This window comes from Eptesicus fuscus, chromosome 23, assembly GCF_027574615.1.
Source record: "Eptesicus fuscus isolate TK198812 chromosome 23, DD_ASM_mEF_20220401, whole genome shotgun sequence".
In the NCBI taxonomy this organism is placed as follows: domain Eukaryota; kingdom Metazoa; phylum Chordata; class Mammalia; order Chiroptera; family Vespertilionidae; genus Eptesicus; species Eptesicus fuscus.
This window is the reverse complement of record NC_072495.1, coordinates 10,568,298-10,585,708: the sequence shown is the minus strand read 5'-3', so window position 1 is coordinate 10,585,708 and position 17,411 is coordinate 10,568,298. Positions and strand designations below refer to the sequence as shown.

Here is a 17,411-nt window from a genome sequence, read left to right as displayed (position 1 = left end):
AATTTTTCCTCCCAATATCTCTGTAGGTTGAATCATAAGGCAACTGAGGTACAGAGGTTAAAGGCCTTAGATCACACAGATTCCCAGGGGCAGAATTGAGACAGACGTCTGAATCTCTCGACTCTCAGTTCATGTTGAGGGATTCTGGCTGGTTTGTTTGTTTACCCAGGTCTCTCTGCTCTCTGACACATGCAGAGTGGCAGCGGAGGAAATCTGGCCACAGATCTTGGCTGCTGAAGCTCGGGATGCAAGCAGAAGTAATGTGCCTATGACTGCTCTGTTCCATCAGTAAGGACTCTTGAAGCCACTGTACTGGCCTTCACTCTTGGGAAACTCTTTCCGGATTCTCCAGCGGCAACAGCTGGGCAGGATGGCAAAGTCAGCCAGGTCCTTGGAGCCGAAGCGCCAGGTGGCATAGCACCTGTAGGCGCAGTGCCGCAGCTGGTTGTTGGTGGCATCCGCATCCAGCTCCAGCAAGGGCTCCTGGTAGAGCAGGAGGAACTGCAGGGCACGTCTGGACAGGATGAGCCTCCTGAATGGCTCTGAGGTCGTGATGCAGGCACCTGGCTTTTTCCGACAGCACAGCTCCTCCAGGCATTGGTGACTCTCGGGGAGTTGGGATGGGAGGCAATTTCCGCACTGGCACCAGCTCGGGCTGCTGCTGGATCTGGGTGTTGCCTCTTTACTAAGCAGCTGGATCTCCTCTGATTGCCCAGGAATGGGGGGTGGGTCTTGGAGAGACAGGGGCAGCCTGGACAAGTCCGTGAAGTCCATTAAGGGTCTCTGGAAAAGTCAAGTTTCCAAACCTATCAGCAATGACAACCCCTACAGTTCTAGGTTCTTTAACTTTTTTATTAACTCACAAAATCACATTTAATATTACATCAATACCGTGTGTTAAACGTATGTGTCAGGACTGTGATAGTCTTTTACGAGCACGGCCTCATTTAAGCCTTCGAAGAATCCCATGAGTTATGTGTCCTTATATCCACTGCACAGATTTAGAAAGTGAAATTCAGAATAGCCAGGCCTCAGTGCAGATATCACCTCTCCAAAAGAGCTCACCACCTAATCTAGGTAATGCCTCTCCCAGCTCATTCTCTTATTGCACCATGAGATTCTCCATCCTTCCTAGTACTTGTTGCCATCTGAAAGGGTCTTTTTAATTGATATGTTTACTTCATGATTCTTCTGCATGAAAGCGGGGTCCCTGTCTGTTTTGTTTATTGTCATATCCCCAATGCCTAGGCCAGTACCCAGCACACAGTAGTCAGTAAGTATTTGTTGACTGAGCTCCTCTCCTTTCCTACCAGGCTCCCTCTACTGGCGAATCCCTTCGTTGTGCTCTAAGAGAAATTGTCATAATTGCCATCATTTATAAATGTCTACTCTTTGTGACATATACCTTCATTCACCAGACAAAGAAAGTCTGAGTCAAGTACCTTAAAAGTGAATAAGTTCTCGTATATGAATGTTCACAGCAGCACACCCTGGTTGCAGACATTTTAGCCTCCAGAAATTCAAGACAGGCCATTTCTGTTGTTTTTTAAGCTACTTAGTTTGTGGTAATTTATTACAGCAGTCATAGAAAACTAATACATTAGTGAAGATGTCCAACAGCCTGAACTGCCGAGGAGAGTGTGAATTAGAACACCCACTTAGAGAAGTGTTTGGTAGTAACTCCTAAAGCTGAATGTATGCCCTATGTTTAGGTGCCATATGTTTACCATGGCAGCATCATTGGCAAGAACCCAAAAGGAAAACTCTCAAATTTATCCGTCAACATGAGAGGGTAAATAAACTGGATGTTTATAAAATAGAAATTATACAACAATGAGAATGAACTATTGCTATATGCAACGTCATGGGTGACTCTCATAAAAATAATGTTGAGTAAAAGAAGCCAGGTGCTCAATAGAATATATGCTATAGGATTCAAATTTTATAAAATTCTGGAGGAGGTAACCACCTGAAACTAATATAATATTGAATTTCAACTGTAATTGAAAAATAAAAACAATATTTTTTAATTCTAGAAGAGGTAAAACTAACCGTTGGAATAAGACGATGGCTTTGGAGGAGGGTAGTGATAGAGTAGAGACATCAACAGGACTTCTGCGAGTGATATTCACTTTTTTCATCTGGGTGCTGGTTGCATGTGTTTACTTTGTTAAAATTCATCAAGTATGATCTGTACAAATTTCTAGATGTGTTTATATTTAACTAGAGGCCCGGTGCATGAAATTCGTGCACGGGGGCGGGGGGGTGTCCCTCAGCCCAGCTTGCACCCTCTCCAATCTGGGACCCCTCGAGGGATATCCGACTGCCCGTTTAGGCCCAGTCCCACCGGACATCCCTCTCACAATCCAGGACTGCTGGCTCCCAACTGCTCGCCTGCCTGCCTTCCTGATTTCCCCTAACCGCTTCTGCCTGCCAGCCTGATCACCCCCTACCACTCCCATGCCAGCCTGATTGATGTCTAACTGCTCCCCTGCCAGCCTGTTTGCCCCCAACTTCCCTCCTCTGCCAGCCTGCTCCCCTGCCAGCCTGGTCACCCCTAACTGCCCTCCTCTGCAGGGTTGATCGCCTCCAACTTCCCTCCCTTGCAGGCCTGGTCCCTCTCAACTGCCTTCCCTTGCAGACCTGGTCCCTCTTAACTGCCCTCCCCTGCTGGCCATCTTGTGGTGGCCATCTTGTGTCCACATGGGGGCAGGATCTTTGACCACATAGGGGCAGCTATCTTGATCTTGTGTGTTGGAGTGATGGTCAGTCTGCATATTACTCTTTTATTAGATAAGATAGAGGCCTGGTGCATGGGTGGGGACCAGCTGGTTTGCCCTGAAGGGTGTCCTGGATCAGGGTAGGGTTCCCTTGGGGCATGAAGAGGCCTGGGCGAGGGGCCTGTGGTGGTTTGCAGGCCAGCCATGCCCCTGGCGACCCAAGCGGAGGCCCTGGTATCTGGAATTTATTTACCTGCTACAATTGGAACTTTGTAGCCTGGAGAGGAGCCAAGCCTCCTGCTCGATATGTGGCTGCCACCATTTCTGTTTGGATTTGTTTACCTTCTATAATTGAAACTTTGTATCTTTGAGTGGAGGCCTGGACCCACCAGAGTGTGTGGAAAGCTTGGTTTCCTCTGTTGCCGGGGAAACCCAAGCCTCCCTTCTGGTAGCCATCGTGGTTGGTGTTAATTTGCATACTCGCCCTGATTGGCTGGTGGGCGTGGCTTGGCTGGTGGGCGTGGCTTGGCTGGTGGGCGTGGCTTATGTAGCGGAGTGATGGTTAATTTGTCTATTACTGTTTTATTAGAGAGGATAGTAAGTTTTCTTTAAAAGAAAAAAAAGAGAGAGAAGACTAAATGTTTTAACTTACTGGGATTTCTTTGCCTTTGACATCTTGCAGACTTCTCCCAAGTAGCTGCTTGTCCACCATCCTAATATGGAATTCATCCACAAAGGACACATATTTTAATGTCTAGGGAAAGAAGGTTAAAAAATTTACTTCTTTTTTCGTATAGAGTTATTAAGAACTGCAAACCTGGACATATCTAAAGCAAATATTATTCCCATTTAGCAAAAGACAAACTCTTAAACAAGTTAACCAAAACCTTTTGCTAACCAAGAATGAATGATTTCTGAGTCTAAAGGTGAATCCAAACTGGAACCCCATACACCTTAATTTGTGGACTTAGAGTGTCCACAACTTACTGCCTAATGTTTATAGGCCCCCAAGCACGATGTAAAATTTCTTTGTTATGTTTCCTCAATTTAGGCTACTCTAGATTGACTATCTTCAGAAAATTATACTGTTGCAATTTATATTATTTATATTTCCATTAAGTTTCATTCCATCTTGGGCCATTAGTGATTATATCTATATCCTATCCTATGTAATAAAAGCCTAATATGCAAATCAACCAAACGGCAAATCAGCCGTCACTATGATACGCACTGACCGCCAGGGGGCAGACACTCAATGCAGGAGCTTCCCCTGTCCAGTGGGGGCCCCCCCTGATTGCCCCACCTGCCACCCCATAGAGGGAGGTGACTGGTGTGTGGGGGGGTGGCAAGTGGGCAGTGCCAGGCTGGCCAAGGCAGGTGCCAGCAGGGGCCCCCCGATCACCCTGACAGTCGCCCCAGAGATAGCCATGATTCCTGGCCAGACCTAGGGACCCTACCCATGCACGAATTTTGTGCCCCGGGCCTCTAGTATATTTATAAAATTGATTTCAGAGAGGAAGAGAGAAGGAGAGAGAGATAGAAACATCAATGATGAAAGAGAATCATCGATCGGCTGCCTCCTGTATGCCCCACACTGGGGATCGAGCTTGCAACTTGGGCATGTGCCCTGACCAGGAATCGAACCATCACCTCCTGGTTCATAGGTCAATGCTCAACCACAGAGTCACGCCAGCTGGGCAATAGTGATTACTTTTAATTATAATGATGAATTTTTATTTCAAATTGTATATGCATGTACAATGGACAGTGAATTGAGCATTCAGCTGCCGGAATAGTACTGGGGTGTCGTTGGATGAGGGAAAGACAAAGAAACCCTCTGATGTTTTAAATTTCCAGAAATTTCTTATTGGTTGGGAGGAAATCATACAAACAAAGTGTAGAGTAAAGTCCAAATTAAACAACCAAAACAATACAGATGAGCTAAAGTTCCCTTTGACTAGTCCCCCATCCCAGGCTTCTTTCCAAAAGGAATGGTTATCCCTTTTTGTATGTCCAATGCCTTTTTGTATTTTTATATATAACCCCCCATATATAGAGGTGTGTGTGTATAATACATGTAGAACTATATAAAATATACAAAATATATAGAATATATGTGTTTGTGCATATCTGTACATGTCTAAAATACATAGAATAGTTTATGTATGTAGTTTTTTAACCTATATCATACCATATGTATTGTTCTGTAGTTTGCTTTTTACCTCTCAACAAAATGTCTTGGATATTTGAAAGTACCTAAAACATAGTGGTTCTGTAACTAGCTTGCCTAACTTGGAATTTCAGCTCTACCTCCTACTAACTGTATGTCTGGGCAAATTATGTAACCCTCCTGTGCCTCAATTTCCTCATCTGTAGAATGGGATAATAGTGTCATCTATCTATAAGGTTGTTGTGCAGACTCAGTGAGTTAATATATATAAAGTGCTATATAAGTGTGGCTGTTATTTTTATCTACCTCATTCTTTTAAACGGGTGCCCGGCATTCCTTGTTATGGATTTAACCTAGTTTCATGCACTGTTCACAGATTGTACATTTGGATAGAAGCTCTTTCTTCAGTGACTCATGCTGCAGCGGACACCTTACACTATGCTCCCTGGGTGCTCATGTAAATGTGTTTAGGGCAAGTGTGGAGAAGTGGAAATGCCAGGCTGTGCAGTATGTCCCATTTGAATGTTGTTATACACTGCCAGATTGTTCCCCGAAGTCATTACACGATTGTTTTTGGCTGTACCCATTTAATAAGTCTGATAAAATGGACAAGTCCCAGAATGTAAAATTTATTCTCCCTCCGTCTTGCCTCTCTTTGTTTCTATCCTTCCCTAAGACAAAAGGCTTCATCCGAGAAATGGTGGAGTGGGGTGGCGTCCAGAGGCTTGTCCACCCTAGGATCACACCTGTGGATCTGGCCTTAGTTTTGCACATTTCTCAGTGAGCTAACGGACACCCCAGCGTTTTGGCGTCTGTAGACACAGTGAGACTTACCGACTTTGGCTCCACAACAGTCTCGCACTTCTTCTTGTAGTAATACTCATTGACGGCGCAGCATTCACAGCATTTGCAATAGGGATAAACATGGGATTGACACCATGTACTCGAGTAAGTGTTGATGAGAAGGTCAATGATCAGAGTGACCTGAGAAGAACACCAACAAATGCCGTGTTAGTGTAACTTCTTTTTGCCAAAGCATTTTCATGCAGCATGGGAAAGAGAAAGCCTTACCAAACCAAAGTAGGAGAGGTTTGAGCCGATGTGCACCATCACTGTGATAAAGTCAAATTTTCCTCCCTGCAAGCAGAGCGGGAAAGGTTACGTGGCTGAAATTCAGTGCAGTGCTCTTTTCTCTAACATGTCAGTGTTCGTTCCAGCAGAGGGGAGTGGGGGGTGTCTGCCTCTGTGGTTCTGATAAACGCATCCAAGGTGTTCACGGCGACAGGGACTCAGAGACTGAGAACAGACTCTCATTCATCCTGTTTCTGTCTTCCAAGATGTGCTTGAAAACATGAATGTTTTAAACAAAGAAGCGCTGGAACCCACACACTGAGAGGAGAACCAGTGAAGGTTGTGTTTTCATACAAGGTGAGGGTTTCAGAAAAGCTTTACCTCAAAGAGGTTTGAATTTGCTTTGGAATCAAAGGGAAGGAATGTCCGCACAAGGTCCTCCCTTAGGTGTCCTGGTGGTTCTTATTTTCCATGGCCTTCTCCTCTCTCAGCTACATCTGATTGATTCTCGTGCTTCTTAGCACCATGCTGCATAAACAGTATGCTATCGGACAAAGTATTGTGGGCATCTGTTGAGTTTTACATGCCCAGCATCCCTACCTTTCTTCTTCTGGAGACAGCACCCCAGTTTTCCTGTGGAGAACTATCTCTGTCCATTCTCGGTGTAGAGGAGGGACAATTCCATGATGTGCTTGCTGTCTGATCTGCGAGCTGGACACTGGCTAGAACAGATTGCTTACCCCAGACCCCCTCCTTTAGAGACTGACCACAGTGTACGTTCATTCTGCCGTAAATCAGCACCCCTCCGTGCCTCCTGCTACCTGCTGGTTCCTGGAACGGGCTGGCATCCTGACCTCATCAAGCATGTAAAGTAATTTCCCTGGTAGCTGGCAGCATTCATGTATTAGTACCAGTGACTGTTCCTTTTTGCCCTCTATAGCTAAGTGGCTATGAGGGCCATTTTATTTTGCAGCTGACCAAGATAGTCTTTATATGTAAGTTTCCCTTAATAAACTCTTTTACCAGACAGGAGTGGACTGCCCATTACTCTACCTCTCAGGGCCTTTCCCTGGTCTGTGTACTAACACTTGCTCCATGTAGCCTTGGGGAAGGGGCTGGCTCAGAGCTGGTCCAACACCAGCCATTGAGAATATGGCGTGACTCTAGTCAGAGTGATTAGTTGAGGTGGCTAAACTGGTGAGGTATAAGGAGCTGCTTGACAGCACCACACAGAGGTGACAGCAAGGTGTGATGCTAAAACAGAGGGGGACAGATGTAAGCGATGGAGGGAGGCAGATTCTTTTTTTAAAAAATTTTTATTGATTTTTGACAGAGAGGAAGAGAGAGGGATAGAGAGTTAGAAACATCGATGAGAGAGAAACATCGATCAGCTGCCTCTTGCACACCCCTACTGGGGATGTGCCCGCAACCAAGGTACATGCCCTTGACCGGAATCGAACCTGGGACCCTCGAGTCCGCAGGCCGACGCTCTACCCACTGAGCCAAACCGGTTTTGGCGGGAGACAGATTCTTGATGATGATGTTTGAGCATCTGGATGCAGCCATGCCTAAAGCCTGTAATGGCTCCTGGACCTTTATTTTATGTGAACTAAAAAAACAACAACAAACAAACACAAAAAAACAAACAAACCCAAACAAACTTTTTTAAAGAAGCCTTTTTTTTTCTAAGCCAATTTAAGTTGTTAGATTCTATACTATCTACTGTACTTTGCAGAAGGATCTCTTTCTCCTCTTTTTTTAAGCATCAGAAAACTTTTAAAGTTGAATATTACATATTTTATGTATTTTTCTCCCTATCTCCCTCTTGTACTCAACAGATGACTATTCATGGATAGGACCCCAAAGACATTTCTTCCCCCTCTCTTATCCCACATGTGAGATGCACTGTGCCAGCTAATGACTACCATCAAAACATTCATCTCTTGGGGCACTGCAGCGATCATTAGAACATGGTCATTGGAATACAAGTGCCAGTGGCTGGGGCAGATACTTACGTGGCCAAAAACCAGGATGTCAAAACGGATCCCAAAGACTTTTATCAGAGTTCGTTTTTCAACATTGTTTTCCTGATAGTACTTGGCGTATCTGTAGGAGGAAAAGGATCCCACTTATAAAGATCTATCTGAAAGTGCTGGTATTCTATGAAAACAAAAACCAAAACAATAGCTGGTCTAGTCTTCCCTATCCATCTTCTAGCTTCGTGGTGGTTGGCAAAGGGAACACAATCCAAACCCACGAATCACTCTCTCTGACCACCTGGAACTGAAGCGCCGCTTCCCCACGTCACCTCCTCTGCTTCCACTACCCCTGGTATCACAGAGTGGTGACAAGTCTGCTAATTTTGTTTAAGATGAAAAGGAACAACTTTTAACCAACAACATAGGATAAGCAAAAAGCAGAGATATTAAAACAAAAACACACAAACCTTAAAGCTATCTGATTATTCCTTAAGAGGGAAAAATAGGTTTTCTAGAACAAAGTGTTGGAGGTGAATCTTAGATACTGATCACTGGGTTGGGGACAGGTACCTCAGCAATCTGTTCTAACCCTCTTGTCTGAGATTCTGTAGGTGTCTATTTGGCAGCGTTATCACAGGGCCAAACTAACAGCTGAAGTTGTTTACATCTCCCCTGCAGTCCAGCTTTTACAAGTGCATGAAAACCATGTTGGAAACTCTTCAACCAATCCCGACTTCATATCCCCCACTACCTTTTTTGACCTAATTCTCACACATTCACCCAGTATTTTTGCTGCCTTCCATCACCCAGGGCCAAGTACCAGACAACCAGAGACCACCCCTGGGCCCTAGAGCCCACATTTCTCAGACTAGTCAATTCTAAGCTGTTTCCCAGCCCTGCCTTGCCTTTCCCAGGACAAACATAATAAAGGCCCTGGGCAGTACTTTCCCCTCCCTGTTCCCTCTTGACCTAACTTGGTGCTCCCCCTTGTGGCCATCTGTGGCATAGCATGCCCCCTCCTTTTTGGAAATCTACACTAATAAAAGAGTAATAGCTAATTAGACCAGGAGACCTTCCAGAGACCTTCCAGAAGTCCTTCCAGACAAAGCCATGGTGGCGGGGCCAAGGCAGAGGCAGTTAGGGGCGATCAGGCCGTCAGGGGAGGGCAGCTGGGGGCAAGCAAGCTGGCGGGGGGGGGGGCGCATTTGGGGGTGAGCAGGCCGGCAGCAGGGGCATTGCGGGGGAGCTAGCCTTCAGGGGGGCAGTTGGGGGCAATCAGTTCGGCAGGGGCAGACAGTTAGGGGTGCTCAGGCCGGAAGGGGGGGGGGCAGTTAGGGTTGATCAGGCCGGCAGGCAGAGTGTTTAGGGGTGATTAGGCAGGCAGGCAGGTGAGCAGTTAGGAGCTAGCGGTCCCAGATTATGAGAGGGATGTCCGACAAACATACCCTGATGGGTCCCAGATTGGAGAGGGTGCAGGCCAGGCTGAGGGACACCCCCTCCTGTGTGCATGAATTTCGTGCACTGGGCCACTAGTGTACTAATAAAATTCTTTCAATGGCATTCACCTTTCCTTGTCATCACGTCTTGCAAATTAAGACCCAGGCGCAAATCACAGTCACCCCAAATATGCATCCATCACCAGTGCCATAGTCAGGAAAAAGGGTGTGTTTTATTTTTCATGAACAATTAGGGAAGCGTAAACCCCAGGCCTCAAGAAACTTTTCAATCTGTCCCTCCCCCTGTCTGCCTTTCAGTGGTTGTTTTAGGAAACAGTATATGTTTTCTTTCTGAGTTATTCATTCACAATCTATTTACAGGCGTGGGGAGAAAAGACAACAGAAGACAGGTGCGCTGCCAGAATACAGTATAGAACATCTGAAACTGTGGGTTTGTTTTTTTAAAAACCCTCAAAATATGACATTGAGATTGGTTAGGTCAGTGGTCGGCAAACTGTGGCTCTTTGGCCCCTTGAGTTTTTAGCAAAGGTCAGCTTAGGAGTACCCTAATTAAGTTAACAACAATGTACCTACCTATATAGTTTAAGTTTTAAAAATTTGGCTCTCAAAAGAAATTTCAATCGTTGTACTGTTGATATTTGGCTCTGTTCACTAATGAACTTGCCGACCACTGGGTTAGGTAATTTTCGGCACTTAAATGTGTTTCCAGCCAGAGGGGTTTCATTATCTCTACATCTGGTTCTCATTCCGTGGCGGTTTTCTTCTCCTGCTCTATCGAGTGGCTTGTGTTCTAGTACACAAAGCAAGCATGCATCACCACTCTGTGCCCTGTTGGTTTGACTGGGAAGGTTAACATCCTACAATATAAATACTTGAATTTCTGCTTTCAAGGTCTTGAGAGAATGATTCTCAAACTGAGGGTAAAAATCACTTGGGAAGTGTGATTCCTGGGCCTCATGCCCAAAGGATGGTTTCAGAAGGTCTGAGATGTTTCTAGGAATCTCTGTTTTCAGGAGGTTCTGGGAAATAGTAGGCCCTGGCCAAGGATGTCTTTTTTAAATATACTTTTATTGACGAAACCGGTTTGGCTCAGTGGATAGAGCGTTGGCCTGTGGACTGAAGGGTCCCAGGTTCGATTCCGGTCAAGGGCATGTACCTTGGTTTCGGGCACATCCCAAGTGAGGGGTGTTCAGGAGGCAGCTGATCGATGATTCTCTCGTTTCTCTCTCATCGATGTTTCTAACTCTCTATCCCTCTCCCTTCCTCTCTGTAAAAAATCAATAAAATATATTAAAAAAAATATATATATATACTTTTATTGATTTTAGAGAGAAAGGAAGGGAGAAGAATAAAGAGAGATAGAAACATCAATGAGAGAGAAACATCAATCGGCTGCTTCCTACAGGCCCCCTACTGGCAATTGAACTGGTGACCTCTTGGTTCATGGGTTGACCCTCAATCACTGAGCCACACTGGACAGGCACAAGGATGTTTTTGCACACTGTAATGGGTTGAACAGTCCCCCAGAAAGATACATCCAAGTACCTAACCCCTGTACCTCTGAAGTGGAATCTGCAGATGTAATTAAGGACCTCAACATGAGATCAGCCTGGATTTAGGGTGGCCCTAGGTCCAATGACGAGAGAAAGGAGAGGGAGAGTTGAAACAAACACAGAGGAGAAGGCCAATACCACGGAGGCAGGTATTGCAGTGATGCAGCCATAGGTCAAGGAATGCCTAGAGCCAGCAGAAGCTGGAAGAGGCAGGGAAGGACCCTCCCCTGGGGACTTCTGAGTGAGTTTGTCTCTCCTAACACCTTGATTTGGGGCTTCTGGCCTCCAGAACTGGAAGAGAATACATTTCCATTGTTAAAGCCCCCACGTTTGTTGTCATGTGTTACAGCAGGCACAGGAAACTAAAACACACACCCCCCCATTCTCAATGAGAGAAGTGTATCTGGCGTTCTGTGTGGGTCTGCCCTAGCTACACGTCCTGAACATCAGCTCACCTAGGACTTTTGCCATGGACATCTTTTGGTAAAAGACAAAAATTCTGAAATGTGGTCAACCTCTTCAAATTACTGTGTTTTAGAAAGTTACATGTTTTTTCATCTACCTCCTATACCACTAACCTGGAATTGCCTTCTCTTTTGTGTGGCTGTTTGAAAAGAACTTATCCATTACCCATCAGATCTGGACAATTATTTCTGGCCAGAGATTTCTTCTGGTGCTCATTCCAGACAACAAATGCTCTAACACTGTGTTCTAAAATAATATCAATATTATAACAGTCTCAGTTCTTCAGAAAGCCCAGATCTCTCCAGGAGCTAATGTTCTTAGGCTTAGCTCAGTGACTTGAAGGACATTTGCTAACATCTGGTCGGTACATTGCCCTGCATGCTTCTGCCGATTGCTAAGGAAACAACCTGTGAGGGCAGTGGGGGGACCACGGAGCCCATCCTCTCTTCTTGCTAATGGCCACTAGCCTATTCAGTAGAGCAGCAGGGATGGCCAAAACGTTACCTAAGCAAGGAACCGGTTTCAGAGCCCTGGATGAAACTCAGTTGGAATTGCAGGTCTTTTAAAATTTTTGCCATTCTGGTAGGTGTATAGTTGTAGCTCATTATGGTTTGAATTTGCATTTCTCTGATGTTTACTGATGTTGGCTTGTTGGAGGTTTTTATTGACTTGTACTTTTGTCATATTTATATATTATACTTATAATAATTCTTATATTAATATCCTATTAGAATATAAGCTTATGAAAGTAACTTTTTTTTGTTTGCAAATATATGTCCATTAGAGCAACCTATATTTTTTCAACATATATTTAATTAATGAAAAATATGAGAAATACCAATATTAATTTTCTATTTAAATTTAAAAAAATATATTTTTATTGATTTTTAGAGAGAGAGGAAGGGACAGGGAAAAAGGAAGAGAGAGATAGAAATGATGAGAGAGCCGAGGCCGGTTTGGCTCAGTGGATAGAGCGTCGGTCTGCAGACTGAAAGGTCCCAGGTTCGATTCTGGTCAGGGGCATGTACATTGGTTGCGGGCACATCCCTGGTGGGGGGTGTGCAGGAGGCAGCTGGTCGATGTATCTCTCTCATCGATGTTTCTAGCTCTCTATCCCTCTCCCTTTCTCTCTGTGAAAAATCAATAAAATATATTTTAAAAAAAAAAGAAATGATGAGAGAGTATCATCTGTCAGCTGTCCCCTGCATGCCCCCCACTTGGCACCGAGCCCACAATATGGGCATGTGCCATGACCAGGAATCCAACCAGCAACCTCTTGGTTCATGGGTCGATACTCAATCATTGCACCACACCAGCTGGGCCCAGCATCAATTTTCTACCAGCTTCATAGGCAAATTGTATAACCATTATTCTAGGGATATACTTGGACACTTTTTCTGAAAAGGGCACAGCATAAGTCTACTTTGTTCCTGGAACTGGGCACAAAATGACGATCCATAACCACAGTCCCAGACACCTGCCTGGCTCCCACAAGCAATGATAAGTCTTGGAGACTGTGTTGTAAACCTCACACTGAAGGGCCACCATTAGTGCTGGGACAGAGTTGTAGGAACAGGCTGAGAAAGTTATCCAGACATAGGAGGAAACGTGGACACCATGTCAGGATGGCACAGGATCACTACTGGGCAAAAGTCAGGAGCAGAGGAGTGAACTGTCAAAGCAAGAACAGATCAGCACCTGCCCGCTGAAAAGTCCAAATGAACCAGGATTCTAGTGAGTTCACAGGGTTGACATCCAGAAGCCAGAAGCATACATGATGCCCTGCAAAGAACCTTTGAGGTAAGACAGTAAGGCAGTGAGGAAGCAATGTGGCTCAGAGTATCAGGAGTCCTTAAGATGTTCTTAGAGCTTGGTGTGGCTCAGTGGTTGAGCATCGACCCATGAACCAAGAGGTTCCTGGTTTGATTCCTGGACAGGGCACATGACCGGGTTATGGGCTCAATCCCCACTGAGGGCATGCAAGGGGCAGCCAATCAATGATTCTCTCTCATCATTGATATTTCTATCTCTCTCTTTTCCATTCCTCAGTAAAAAAAAAATTAATTAATTAAAAAATCAAGAAAAACATTAAAAAAATATGTTCTTAGAAGGACTTCACGAAGGAGCATGAGCTAGTATCAGAAGCCCACCCCCCTCATCCCAAACACAAAGAAATGCAAGATAAAGTCATTTTAAAATCATATAAATATATTGCTGAGCTCAAAACAAAGAATGGCATTTTCTAGGTGCTAAAGGTAAGTTGGGACTGAATCCATGAGATCTCTAGAGGTACCAGGACCAGATCTGTATCTGGCACGCCTCTGGGGAACCAAGGGTGGCCAGTCTGACCTCAAGCACTGTTACCTGAAGTCGAAGCCAGGATACAAGGAATAACTGGATATCTTGTCAAGGCGCCGGAAACTGTATTTTGGACGGCAGTGATGGAACCAACTGTCCAGGTTGCAGTCCCATTCGATCTCAATGCCCATGACTCCCCCCTGAGGAAGACAACAAGAAGCTATCTCTATGTCCTGCTGATTGTGGTGTGCAGCCACCAGACATCTCCCTGCATAGCGATGATCACTGAAGGAAAGGACTTACATGCTTCTTAAGCCACCCCAACCTCAATTCAAGGTGATCTTTTTCTCCTCTGAACATCCAAGGCAGTGGTTCTTAACCTTCCTAATGCCACGACCCTTTAATACAGTTCCTCATGTTGTGGTGACCCCAACCATAAAATTATTTTTGTTGCTACTTCATAACTGTAATTTCTCTGTTATGAATCGTAATATAAATATCTGATATGCAGGATGTCTTAGGCAACCCCTCTGAAAGGGTCGTTCGATCCCCAAAGCGGTTGCAACCCACAGGTTGAGAACTGCTGATCTAAGGAATCTCTTGTACTTCTTCTTTTCTATAAACATATTTTGAGCACTATCATATTTCATTTAATCTTACTTCACTGAATCTAAGTCACTATTGCCTGTAAGACATAATCCTATATAATAAAGAGGTAATATGCAAATTGACCATCACTCCAACACACAAGATGGCCACCCCATGTGGTCAAAGATGTCCGCCCCCACGTAGACACAAGATGGCCGGCTGGGAGGGCAATTGCGGGGACCAGGCCTGCAGGAGAGGGCAGTTGAGGGGAACCAGGCCTGCAGGGGAGGGAAATTGGGAAGGACAAGGCCTGCAGGGGAGGGCAGTTGGAGGGCACCAGGTCTGCAGGGGAGGGCAGTTGGGGGTGACCAGGCTGGCAGGAGAGAGCAGTTAGGGACAACCAGGTCATCAGGGGAGGGCAGTTAGGGGTGACCGGGCCAGCAGGGGAGGGCAGTTGGGGACGACCAGGCCTGCAGGGGAGAACAGTTGGGATGAACAGGCCTGCAGGGGAGGGCAGTTGGGGGTGACTGGGCCAGCAAGGGAGTTCAGTTGGGGATGACCAGGCCTACAGGGGAGTTCAGTTAGGGGTGACCAGGCCAGCAGGGGAGGGCAGTTAGGGGGTGACCAGGCCAGCAGGGGAGGGCAGTTAGGGACTATCCGGCCAGCAGGGGAGGGAAGTTAGGGGTGACCGGGCTAGCAGGGGAGGGCAGTTGGGGGCAACCAGTCCAGCAGGGGAGGGCAGTTAGGGGCAGTCGGGCTGGCAGGGGAGCACTTAGGCATCAATCAGGTTGGCAGGGAAGTGGTTAGGGCGTGATCAGGCTGGCAGGCAGAGGTGGTTAGGGGCAATCGGGCAGGCAGGCAGGTGAGCGGTTTGGAGCCAGCAGTCCTGGATTGTGAGAGGGATGTCCAATTGCCCGTGTAGGCCGGTGGGATCCAGATTGGAGAGGGTGCAGCCTGGGCTGAGAGACACCCCTCCCCCGCCAATGCACAAATTTCGTGCACCAGGTCTCTAGTTTTTTTATGTTCCTCTAAGAAGAAAATGCTGTCAATTAAAATGTGGGACTCCATCAATTGAAAGCACTTCCTGATTTCAGAACTATTAAAATGTGAAAAAAAAATGTCTTTGAATCATGAAATATGGAATTTTGAGACAATATGCTAGAAGCTAGGGATACAGCGATGTGGAATTGGCAGCCTCTGACTTGGAGAAAGGAGGAATAATACAGAATAATCACAATTGTTATTTATTGCCAGGCACTAAACCAAGCACTCTACATATTATAGTGACTATCTAATGCTTTTGTCACTCATCACCCAAAGAGCCAGGAAGTGCAAGGAATGTAGCTCTGGAGGTGGAAAGGCGAGGAAATGGATTCTCCCCTGGAGCCTTTGGTGGGAGCCTCACCCTGTTGCTAACCTGATTTTTCCCAGTAAAACTGACTTTGGACTTCTGATCTCCAGAGTGTAAAAGAATGTGTGTTGCCCAGCCTGGTGGCTCAGTTGGTTAGAGTGTTGTCTCAGTACACCAAAATTTGAGTAGACATTTCTACAAAGAAGGTACACAAATGCTCAATAAGGATATGAAAGGTGTTCAATATCTCTAGTCACTAGGGAAATGCAAATCAAAATCACAATGAGATACTTCACCCCACTGGCATAGCTATAATCAAAACAGACAATTAAAAAGATGGCAAGGGCCCTAGCCGGTTTGGCTCGGTGGAGGGAGCGTCAGCCTGTGGACTGAAGGGTCTCAGGTTTGATTCCGGTCAGGGGTGTGTACCTTGGTTGCAGGCACATCCCCAGTGGGAGATGTGCAGGAGGCAGCTGGTTGATGTTTCTCTCTCATGGATGTTTCTAACTCTATTCCTCTCTGTAAAAAATCAATAAAATATATTTAAAAAAAAAAAAAGATGGCAAGGGCACGTACAAGAATCAACCAGTGAATGCATAAATAAGTGGAGCAGCAAATCTCTCTCTCTCCCCCCAATAAATAAATAAATAAATAAATAAATAAATAAATAAGTTAAAAAATTTTAAGCCACCAAGTTGTAGTCACTTATTATACCAGCCTCAGGAAATTAATGTACCAAGTATCTCCTAAGATTGTTGTGAAAGTAGTTGGCATCATGGATGGATTTACTAAATGCTCAATAAAGGGAACAATGTTATTAAGACCCAGTGGCTCAGCCCCTTGGCCATTTGACATCTTCCATTCCCCTGACACAACTTCCCCCACAAACCTCATGGTACGAAGGCACCACCAACCTTAATTGCCACTTCTGAAAAGTCATCTCCTGTTTCTCGGAAGATATCTCCTAGTCGGAAAATAGGACACTGTGGATTCTGAGTCTTGTGAAAGGTGCAAGGGATGTTTAAGTCTGGCAAGATGTTTATCCTGCACATAATGAAAAGCAAACAAACACCTCCATTGAAAGCTTGCATAGGAATGAGCCAGTGTGGTGACTGGGCTCCATGAGGGCCCCCAGTGGTCCCCACCTCTGTGTAGTCCCCTTTATTTATACCCCTTTGTAGTCCCCTCCCACATAGTAGCAGGATTGGTTTGTGACCAGTAGCATATGGCAGAAGTGATGGTGAGTCACTTCCAAGGTTAGGTTATAAAAGACTGCGACTTCTATCTTGGTTACTGTCCTGCTTGCTTGCCCTCTGTCTCTCTTGGATCATTTGCTCTGGGGGAGGCCAGCGGCTGTGTCCTAAGAACTCTCAGGCAGTGCCAGGGAGAGGCCCACATGCTGAGGAACTGAGCCCTCCTGCCAACAACCACACGAGTGAGCTTGGATTCTCCAGTCCCAGTCAAGCCTGGAGTGACTCCGGCCTCATTGACAGCTCAGCTGCAACCTGAGAGGCCCCGAGCCAAAACCACCCAGGCAAGTCTTTCCCAGATTCCCGGTCCACAGAAACTGTAAGGTAATAGATGTTTGTTGTTTTAAGCTTCTAACTCTTTCAATAATTTGTTACACAGCAGTAGACAACAATATGGCCAGACACTCTGGGCACTTACGCAGAGTAATTGTAGTCGGGGAAGTCGATATTATTCTTGATGAGCACAGTGAAGTTTTCAGCAATGTTCAAGAGCGCAGGCCTGAGTGAGA

The 17,411-nt window shown here is 45.6% G+C and overlaps 1 protein-coding gene across 1 annotated transcript in view; it reads right to left on the bottom strand.

Moving 5' to 3' along the window:
- Positions 1-285: 285 nt before the first annotated feature.
- The window catches only part of LOC129148056 (P2X purinoceptor 7-like), a 41,399-nt gene continuing 24,273 nt past the window's right edge, over positions 286-17,411 (bottom strand). The window contains exons 6-13 of the mRNA XM_054712350.1: positions 17,321-17,401; positions 16,567-16,696; positions 13,780-13,913; positions 7,977-8,067; positions 5,962-6,027; positions 5,725-5,874; positions 3,373-3,474; positions 286-783 (exon numbers count right to left, since the gene is read on the bottom strand). Coding sequence (XP_054568325.1) covers positions 286-783; positions 3,373-3,474; positions 5,725-5,874; positions 5,962-6,027; positions 7,977-8,067; positions 13,780-13,913; positions 16,567-16,696; positions 17,321-17,401 — 1,252 coding nt within the window. The remainder of the gene's footprint in view (positions 784-3,372; positions 3,475-5,724; positions 5,875-5,961; positions 6,028-7,976; positions 8,068-13,779; positions 13,914-16,566; positions 16,697-17,320; positions 17,402-17,411) is intronic.